Raw genomic sequence first — 11,162 nt, 5'->3', positions numbered from 1 at the left:
GAAATATTTCACTGTGCAAGCATTTTTGAAGTTAAATCTACGAAAATTTGTATTTGGATTCTCTATCAAAACTGAAACATAAACATCTTGGAAAGTCAACCCCTTAGGGGGTGAAATATGGTTAGGATGATTCACTGCCTCATCATTGCCCAGCCCAAACTGCTAAGTTGAAGTTTGTAGAGGATATGGATTTATACTGTAGGCATCATTTAAGTTTGGAGAGGGTGTGGATCTTATACTGTAGGCATAATTTAAGAAGGTATTGTACAAAACTCCACTCCTAAGGAGGTGAAATAGAGGATGAAAGTCTCTTTGAAAGTGTGTCATTAGTAAGGGAATTTTGAGGCTAGAACTACAAAAACTGATATTTAGTTTCCCAGTAAGAAAATAAAAAATATGTGTTTCAGCATTTTTCGAAATTCAACAACTAAGAGGGTAAAATAGCGGGTGAAAATTTGTTGAAAGTAAATAATTTCTAAAGAACAAGAAAAGGATTTTTAAGGCTGCATCTACAACAACTGGTATTTGACTTCTCAATCAGAATTTTAAAAAATACATGTTTCAGTGTTTCTGGAAATTTAACCCCTAAAGGAGTGCAATAGGGAATAAAAATTTTTATGAAAATATTTCATTACATTAAAAAAAAATCTAAATTTATGAAAATAGGTATTTCACTTCTCAGTTAGATATAAAGAAATACTTGTTAGGGGATGAATGTTCCTATGCACATATCTCCACAATAATGCAAAAAGGCATGATTAACAAAAACTTTGGACCTCAGCTACCAGAATTACATTTGGTCACAAGTACATTCAGAAAAGACCATGCTTATACGGCTTTAATTAACATAAAATGTTAGAAGGTGTTCCAATTTGCAAACAGTATAAAAATTCAATCAAATAAAAACCAAAAACCAAAAATCTCTGCAGGCCGTACAGTCTATGTGAACAAAGCAGCGGGTGCTAAACTAGTTTCTTTATATATGACACTAGGCTGTTTTCTCATCCAGATGAACTGATATTTCATACTTCAAATATTTGTACCTATGTTTACAAACTCATCAGTTCCTTATCATTGTGCCCTTTTGACAGCTTCACTTTCAGTTTTTTGTATCCATCTTTCTCACCGGTAATAAGCCTCAAGATTTTTCAAAATTCATACGGGTCTGAGACAAAGTCATGGGCAAAAGTTATTTGACTGTGTAAGTCTGTTCGGATGTGGAAGGATGTCAAGTGCACACCATTATGCATAGTAAAGCACTGCAGTGCTCTAACCAACTTTCAAATTGAGCATGGCTTGATTTACAGTGTGACAAATGAAATATAAAAATATTATTGGCAGATGGCCTTAGCAGTTAAAGAGCTGTAATGCACTAGGCAGCCTGGCTGAGGCACCGATAATGTTGAGCAGTAAGCTGATGCCCAGATGTTACTGATTAGCTGAGCATGATGGCCATGGAATATGTTATGCCTTTTTCCCTAATAACAGAGGCAAAGCCATATTATTCAGCTTCAGTTTATTATAATTATAAAAATTGTTTTTCTGCTGTTTTACTTGCTTTACGTGATGCATATTATAAGTTTACTTACATACAGTAGATGCTGGAGCATATAGAAAATATAGTGACTCATCTGTTTTTAAGCAATCAATTTTCCATGAAGAACCCATTTAAAAACGATTTATGAATATTGGAGAAAAGCATAATATCAAACAATGGAGTACTAATGCTGGACATTGTTGGAGGTGAGGCTTTTGATTTTATTAGGAAATTTAATGTGTTCTTATGCAGGAAAGAATTCAACAAACAACAAAAGTCTCTGTAACTATCGACTGTCTCAGAATGTGGTGGTTTATGCAATGCACATTTAGCACTTGTGTTGCCTATTATTGCTTCCTACTGGCACTTCCATGATCAGCAAAATTGTAATAGACTTTTTCTATGCTCATCCAGTATTCTTCACTTCATCGAGATACATGAAAGTGAGGCAACACAATACTATCTCTCATTGCAGTCAATATTTGTTGATCAGTAAGTTTAAATTCGAATTATTACCATTGGCTAGCTGCATTGTTTGGCAGTTGCTGTCAAAGATGTTCATTAATAGTTACTGGGTGGCCAATTTGTGCTTCAAAATGAATTGATATATTTGATTTTTGTGGAGCACATGTACACCAAATTAATTCCTTCAAAAGTCACAGGGTTCATTTAACACAGTTTATTTGATATGATTCACTATGATGCATATTCATACATAAGCCCAATAATAAATGTCTAAGCAGGGCCTATAACTGGAAGTTATTTGCTTTTAATTACACCAGTTTCCAATGAGGCTAACTTTTTCATGCAGTGGTGCATGAACTTAACAGTCATGAATATTCATGATTACAATGCTAAAAGCTAGGACACTAAAATCTCGAATGCAAAGTCTCCCATATGCTAGAGACTGACAGATGCTAGAGACTAACAGATGTGAAAGACGTTAACAATATTTGCATTGGGTTTATATAATAGTTACAAAACAAAAGGGTCATTTGTTAGAAACTATTTGAATAAAGCTCCTTGCTACTTTGCATGCAATACTCTATTCCATTGGTTCTTATTATTTTTTTTATTTAATTTTTTCACTTTAAAATGAGAATTCATGTTTTTGTCTGAAATATGCGAACTGTTCATGGCCAGTTTGAATAAATTTTAGTTTCCAAAAGGGCCAGATATGCAACAGGGGCTACACACTCTGGCAAGTAAATGCTCTACTTTTCACTGCGCATTTGAGAAAAATTTGCAACTGCTGCAATAAAAGCATGGTGTGTTTTACAAAACTAAGTGCCAGAAAAGGATGGCTATAAATTTGAAGACATATCATACATCCCTCCAGAAAGGAACATACCTCCAGTTCCTACAAGCTGTCAAAAGTCATTGGGAATTTTATTTCAGGATGCAAGCAAGGTCTGCTTGCTTTAACAAGTGCACAGACACTGAATGCAGCCACATAAATTCTCTAAAAGAACTCTGTTCACAACTCGCTGCACAGAGCCAGCTGGATGCCAAGTAGTCTGATGTGTTCTGATGGCTGTCACAGAGAAGCAATCATGGCTGCCCAGTGTGTGGGCTGCAATGGGCTGTCATTGTTTTTTGACTGCCACAGCATAGCTGTTGAAGAGGGGGACACTGAGAGTGTTGCATCCCTATTACACTACTAACTCAGTGTCATTCAACAGCCTTGGCACCGGCCATTATGTCTCCCCCTCCCACTGCTAGCATGTGCACAAACTCTACATAATTGCCAACAATGAGAATGCACTCAGCAAAACCTTTAAATCTTCGGTACCTTTCTTAGATTAACACTAATGAATATGCATGTCATCTTGATATATTTACACTTTTTTTGTGGTGCTACAGAATGAGTGAACCAAGCAAGAACCCAGTGGTTTCTAGTGACTAACATCACCAAAGTTTTAATCTAAAGACTCCTAAAACGTTTTTAAAATGCTGCTAGATGTCCAGAGTCATCCAAAGTGTTCTAGGATTAATTCTGGGTAGGCTTGCTGCTAGAGTACAGAATAGTTTTTCAATCTGACATGCATCTAATCAATTACATAGAGCTCTGAGATTCAAAAATTACTGAAGAGAAATTGGGTGTGAATTCATAAAAGATTTCATAATAATGCAGCACACTTGCAACTTTTGCATAGTGAAAGTGTCACGATATGATATGAATACAACTCTCACCTTTTTACGCCAATTATAATTATTGGATCAATATCCTACCCAGGAATTAAATCAAGTACCATAGTTCAGCTGTATTATTTCCCATGCCCAAGGGAGGCTTACAACAATCGACAGAGGTATAATAGCCAAAGAAATTTCAAAGAAAATGAGTCACAAGTTTTGAATGATATTATGGCATGAAAAGTAGATTGTATTTTGAATGTGATTTGGCAAATGAAGTTAAAGTGGAATCACAATGAATTATTTGCTAGAAACTACAGCAGAATTGATGATTTCTCAGTTTCTGCTGAAGAAGGTTGTGGATGAAAGTCATATATCATTATAGTGATTAAAGATTCAGGAGAGCATTACATATGAAGAATGTATTTTCTTTAGTGGCACAATGGTAAATCCCTGGAAATCGAAATAAAGTTTCTGATGAGACGTTTGACAAAAAGTGTTGTTCTAAAAACTAATTTAAATGAAACAAGAGGTGCATTCATTTAATAAATGACAAAGAACTGGAGCAGTAAGTGGCACTGGATTTAATATTTATCTATTGTTCTTCACACTTTTTATTCAGAGTTGATGAGTAAGTGTTTTTATTCATATAGGTGCATAATGTTTTGAAAAATATTGGTTATTCATGAATAATGCATAATAATTTATATGTGTATTTGTTATTCCTTATTTGTCATTCACGTAAATTTCTTCCAAGTCTAGCGGTAAGCAAAGCTCATCACACATGCACACACTGCAAATTCGAAGCCTTGTGGAAGTAAGAGTAAGTACTGGTGCCTGAAATCCACATGGTTGTGAACAAAGGCCTCATGCATGGCTGCACATAACATCTGTTCATGAGGCTGTAATTAGCATCAGTAATCTTCAGCAACTTCTTCTAATGTATGCAAAATGTATTCATGCTCTCATTCACACACTGCAGGCAAGTGTGGGCTATATGAACAGGCCATGTGCTTGCAGGGCTCTAATGTGGACTTCTTATTTTCTCTTCTTTGGTAATATTTGCTATGTAATCTACCATACCTTAGATGACCTGAAAGATAATTGATTAGAGACCCTAGTCTGGAAAGATTTCAATTTCGTGTCCTTCACAGAGGAAATGTGTGTGTGTACATGTGTGTGACTGTGGGTGTGTGTGTGTGTGTATGTGTGTGTGTGTGAGTGAATATTACAGTAACTACTTACCAAAATAGCAAAATAGTTACGGCTTCCAAAACTGTGCATAGAAGGTTGTAAGTCATCACAGAGGACCTACATAATTTTTATATGTTTCATTTAAGTTGTCATAATTTTATGTGTCTACATGTACAACTATACTCTGCATATCCCTGTGAAGCACATGGCAGAGGGTAAGAGTTTATTGGTACACTGAATGATTTATCTCTGCTTTTGATTATACAGGTTTAAAATACTTTCTATTCCTTAGGGTTCACCAAGTGAATGTATCTTTATATCACTCATTGCTGCACGCCATCAGGCTATTAAAGCATTGATGGTTGATAAAAAGAAGGATGAAATAGTAGAAAGCTGTAAAATTCTGAGTAAGCTTGTAGCTTATACATCAAAAGAATCTTGCCCAAGTATTGAAAAAGCAGCCAAACTGTCTTATGTGAGACTACGTCTCTTGAATGTTGACAAGAATAATTGTCTTCGAGGTGACATATTAAAGAAGGTAAGTCAAAAGTAGAAGTTATATGCAGAGTATCTGATTGCTCCACAAACATATCCTCAGAGTTATTAAGAGCTTTGGGAGAACCAACTACTACCAAATAAATTTGCTTGGTTTGTGAGTTAAATGAAACATGCAAAGTATCATAAGATTTCAAGAAGAATTTAATGGTCCTAATACAAAAGAAGGCTGGCTCTGACAACCGAGAGTAGTAATGAACACCAGTTTAGTAAGACATGACTGCAGAAAAAAAGAATTATTTACAGAAGAATGGATGGATTTGCAGAAGCCAATTATGGGGCATATCAGGGTGGGTACTGGAGAAATGTAGCAACATGGGAGGCACTACTGGCCCTACAACTCTTAGAAGACAAGACTGAAAAAAAGCAAACCTACTTTTATAGCATTTGTAGATTTAGACAGTGTTGAATGGAACACACTCTGTAATTCTGAAATGAGCAAGGTCAAAATACAAAAAAAAAAAAAAAAAAAAAAAAAGGAAATTTATCTACAATTTGTACAGAGACCAGACTAGTTACAAGAGACAAGCAATGTGATAGTGAGCAGTAATTGAAAACAGTGTAAGAAAGAGTTGCAGCCAATCCTCAACATTATTCAATCAGTACACTGAGCAAGCTTTAAGGATATCAAGGAGAAAAATGGAAAGGGAATCTAAGTTCAGGGAGAAGAAAGAACATTGTCATAACATTGTAATTCTGTTTGGGAGGGCAAAGTACCTGGAAGATCAGCTGAACAGAATGAGTAGCCTCTTGAAAAGAGGTTAAAGATGAATATCAACAAAAATAAGACAAGGGTAAAGGCATGTAGTCAGATTAAAACAGGAGACACTGAGAATATTGCATTAGAAACTGAGGCACTAAAATAGTAGACTAGTTTCACTATTTTAAAATAAAAATAACTTACAAAGCCAGAAACAAAGAGAATGTAAAATACCAACTTTCCCTAAAAAAGAGATATATGTTAACATCTAATACAAATTTTAATGTTAGAAAGTCTTTTCTGGAAGTATTTGTCTTGAGCAAGTGAAACATGTACAGTAAACTGTAAAGGCAAGGAGATATTAGAAGCTTTGAAACTAGGGTGCTGCAGAAGAATGCATACGGTTAAATTTGGTAGATTGCATAACTAATGAAGAGGTACAAAATCAAATCAGGGAGAAGAGAAACTTGTGGTAAAATGTGAGTAAAAGAAGGGATCAGTTGATAGGAGACATTATGATGGAGCAAGGAGTACTTAATTTGCTGATTGAGGGAAGGGGAGGTAAAAATTGTAGAGAGAGACCATGGTTTGAGACAGTAGGCTGACTTAAATGAATGAAGGATGCAATAGTTATGCAAAGATGGAAAGATTTGCACAAAATAGCTTAGCATGGAGAGCTGTATCAAAAGTTTTTGGACTAAAGGCTATAACTACATTACAACAGCATTAGTTGCCTGAGAGTTTTTACAAAAGAATTTCACCAGCAATAACAGCATTTTTTAAATTTTAAGACGTTCCAATATTTCAGTAAAAATAAAATAAAAAAATAAAAACTGGATGGCAGTATTGTTCACTGTTAACAGATTATCAGCAACAGCAAAATGAATTATTATTTTTAATTGTACAAGTTTCTGGTCTCACTACAATCATTCTGTTATATTTTTATATTTCTTATAAAACTTTATGTTCTAAATAAGAACCTTGCTAAAATACTGCAATCTGAATTTAAATTGCATTGAGTGAACCATTGTTAAACATTTAATACTAATATGCTGCTAAGTACTGCTTAATTTGTTTACATTTCAACTAAACTCTATCACTACTTCTGTTTAATATAGATAATTTTGTTTTAAATTTGTTGCTACTGTGCCAGTTTTTCTCTTCTTTATTGTCCCAATTTTCTGTTTCAGGCAATAGAAGCTGATATAAGGGAAGGGTTTGTTCCATTCTATGTAGCTGCAACACTTGGTACAACCACAGTATGCTCATTTGATAATGTAAAGGAAATTGCTCAAGTCTGTAGTGACTACTCTCTTATCTGGCTCCATGTAGATGCAGCATATGCAGGCAATGCTTTTATTTGCCCAGAATTTAGATATTTGATGAGTGGTATCGAATATGCACGATCAATAAATGTCTGTCCCAGCACATGGCTTTTAGTCAATTTTGACTGTTCATGCCTGTGGGTCCAGAACTATCAACACCTTATTGAATCACTGGCAGTAAACAAATTGTATTTGCAAGATGACTGGGAAGATGAAACTATAGAATTTCGTCAGTGGGGTATACCACTCTCTCGGAGATTCCGGGCTCTAAAGCTGTGGCTTGTATTGAGATGCTATGGTATTAATGGAATACAATACCATATCAAGAGACATTGTCATTTAGCCAAACTCTTTGAGTCCTACATAAAGAAAGATAAGCGTTTTATACTGATGAATGATTGCTTGGTAAGTCATAGATTTAAAATAAGAACTTAAATGTTAATTACATCTGCACTTATAACAATAATGGAAATTCTTGAGTGGAGCAATACATAAAATAAGAGAAAGGCAATCACACCTATAGTGGATCAATGTGTAAAGCACAATTACACATAACAGAAAACAGCATTCACACTAGCTCTTTTTCTAGCAATAGTACTTGATTATTGAACTCTTTCATTTCAGTAATCAAGTATAAATAATTGCTCAAGGGAATGCATGTTCAGATGTCTGTACGATTGTGTGTATATGTGAGTATGTGCACTGTTGTTAGGGAAAGAACTGGTGCTCGAAACCTAGTGTCAATGCTGTTTTCTGTCATGGGATACTGTGCTCCATGCATCAATCTGCTGTAGGTTAGTGATTGTCATAGAGATATCATAATCAAAATACTTTGTGTAACTAGTTACAATCCATTAATTTTTTAGTTGTGATATATAATTTTACCTACTGTTTTATATGTCTTAGTCTTAGTAATTTCACTTGCTCATTTTCTGCAACATTAAATTTGTATCATTAAACTACAATAAACCAACAATATATGCAGTAAACTTGAATGAAATGCATCCATGAGTACAGGTCTAGGTTTTTCTTTTTTTTTTTGTTTTTGTTTTAAACACAAATGTTCACCATGCTCTCTAAGTAGGTGAAGTGTCAGTCAGTCTTATGTGATAAAGAAGTATCTGTTTACTTACAAAATAAGAAATAAAACGAAATTGTGCATAAAACAATGTAAATGAAACTCATATTGTTAAGGGTACAAGCTGCTATTGGACATTTCAGAGAATCAGATTCTAACACAATTAAACAATTAATTTTATTTGTTTAGTATATATTGTAACTTATGCTTTTGTGCATCACTAGTTTTGTTTGAGTTACAAGTTGAGGCTAACAGTAGGATACGAAGAACCAGGGAACACTGAAACTTTTCCATCTTTTACTTAACTTTGTATTTCAATCATCTGCAACTTCAAAAATCTCTGATTTGCTGCTTACTTACAGTTTCTATTAAGATATTTCACATTCTGACTTTGGAAACACAAATGTTAGATTTTTACATCTTGAAATTCCATGAACTTTGCCACACATAATTGGAGAAACAATGCAAAGCCCTGAGTGCTTCAATACAGTACTTTTAAGATCCCTATCCACTACCAACATGAGATAATGTCAAAATGATGACACCAGTGGGACTTTCATGCAGCCATTGTCTTCTGTAATTCCCATAATGGGTCAAGTTAGTCATTAACAGATAGAAGCAGTTACTGTTGGCTACTTTTGTAATGTGTACTAACAACATATTATGACTAGAGCTAAACTACTCAAACTCATACTTATGAGAATTGCTTCTAGATTAGTTTATACGTGTATGTTAAGAGGAAAATGGCTATTGAATAAAGCCACTGCTCCTCCTAAAATACTACTTAGCTGCTGTTTCAATCTAATACTTAAAAATAAGCTTTATGTAATACTACGCAGGCAACAACCAGATATCTGTAAAATACAAAGTCAGGATCTATGTAATACAAATATTAGATTTACATGGAATTTACATTTCTGAGTCCAAGTGTTCCTGTGGAAGGAGCAGGTAATTAGGTATTATTTTACCTTATTTTTAAGTAAGTATGTTTTTAGATTTCTAACCTGATGTCCATTGGCCATCTCTTACAGACTTTTGCATCAGTCTATAAAACTGCATTCTAAACTTTAGATTTGGATGAATACTCTATATGCAGATTATTTCTACTTGTAGTATTGTGGTTGTGACTTGCTGAGTTCATCCTAAATTCAGGCTTGTTGTTAACCTCAGATATCACTAGGGATTGCCTGTATAGCCAAATAACTGCAAGAATCCATAGGTTCCAGAAGAACCTTTTGCAAGATGATTAGTTATCAAATTTACTCAGTATTCTTATTGCACAATTCTGTACAATAATACTTATAGGCTTAATTGTAGTGCCCCTGAAGATTACGCTACAGAACATAACTTAGGAACAGTATGCTATGAATCCTGTATGCAGGTCAACACAGTGAGAGAGATGTGTGAGTGGAAAGTTTATAGAACAAAGCTTTTGGTTAACACTTCCACACTGTCATGTCATCACAGTTTATTATGCATGTGGATGCTCTGGAACTTCACACATGATACCTCATCCAGTGTATGTCCATTGACCTCTTTGTATGGTACCTGCAAGTGATTTTTATGTATTCGTTGTTGACCAATATGTTTACTGTGCTGATACTTTAACATGACATTTTTACGTGGAGATGGGGGTGAGTGGAGATGGGGGAAGGGAGCATTTTGAAGTTTGACTGCATAAGATACCTGTAGAGGTTGTGTTTACACTACCTCATTTATAGCACTGCAAGCTATTGTGGCATTCATTATTGAATGCTTGGTGTGCTTCATTTTGCTTTATTTTGCGTGTTGTTTTGAAGACACTAGTTTGGATCCATTACATGTTCAAGATTGACTCTCACAGTGCCAAATAGTGAGAGACAATTGACAATCATTATTGCCATGTGTCTTTTCTACTTTTGCGGATTCACAAAGTGTGAGAATATCGTGACAGTCCTGTTGAAGAGAGGGACAGCTTATTCTACAGTGCTGCTTATCTCCCTACAGCAATGTAAGTCCCCATTTGTTTTGCTCATGGCCAACTGCCATTTTAGAGCACCCTCACTTTAGTAAGTTATAGACCACAAGCACTTTGGCACCACTTCATTCACCTGGAAATTTCATGAGTGCAGTTGCGTCACAGTTGCTATCATCTACTACAGAGCCCGAAACAATTAACTATTAGTCAAGTCAATACAGACCACACAAGTACAAGCAGAGCAAACTCAAATAAAATAGAAATAGGCTTCATAACCTTAAAGGAGCAACTGTATCTTTAATTTTCTCTGTGACATCCTACAGTCACAAACTAAATATTCCTTTTCAGTGTCACAGCAACTTTCTACATAGTTACTTAAATGTCAAACAAATGTGGTTCCTCCTTTTTCAGGTTATTTCAGTCATCAAAAACGTGGAAATAGTTATTTCATTTATGCATCACAGACCTTTATGACTTATTAAATGTCAAACAAATGTGGTACCTCTTTTTTCAGGTTATTTCAGTCATAAAAAACGTGGAAATAGTTATTTCATTTATGCATCACAGACCTTTATGACTTATTATCAGCTCCAATAATTAAAAAAAAGGTATTTTGTAGCTCTATGCATGCATGACAGTAACACCTTCACTCCATTCAAGAATCTAGCAATCATTTTCACTGC

At 34.8% G+C, this 11,162-nt stretch overlaps 1 protein-coding gene across 1 annotated transcript in view; it reads left to right on the top strand.

The window, feature by feature from the left end:
* Window positions 1–5,069: 5,069 nt before the first annotated feature.
* LOC126252244 (tyrosine decarboxylase-like) overlaps window positions 5,070–11,162 on the top strand; it is a 59,189-nt gene continuing 53,096 nt past the window's right edge. The window contains exons 1-3 of the mRNA XM_049953118.1: window positions 5,070–5,093; window positions 5,157–5,402; window positions 7,310–7,849. Of these exons, the coding sequence (XP_049809075.1) occupies window positions 5,070–5,093; window positions 5,157–5,402; window positions 7,310–7,849 (810 nt within the window). The remainder of the gene's footprint in view (window positions 5,094–5,156; window positions 5,403–7,309; window positions 7,850–11,162) is intronic.

The sequence above is a fragment of the Schistocerca nitens genome, chromosome 4 (assembly GCF_023898315.1).
Source record: "Schistocerca nitens isolate TAMUIC-IGC-003100 chromosome 4, iqSchNite1.1, whole genome shotgun sequence".
Lineage (NCBI taxonomy): Eukaryota > Metazoa > Arthropoda > Insecta > Orthoptera > Acrididae > Schistocerca > Schistocerca nitens.
Note: the sequence above shows the minus strand (reverse complement) of the source record. Positions and strands in the feature narration are given on the sequence as shown.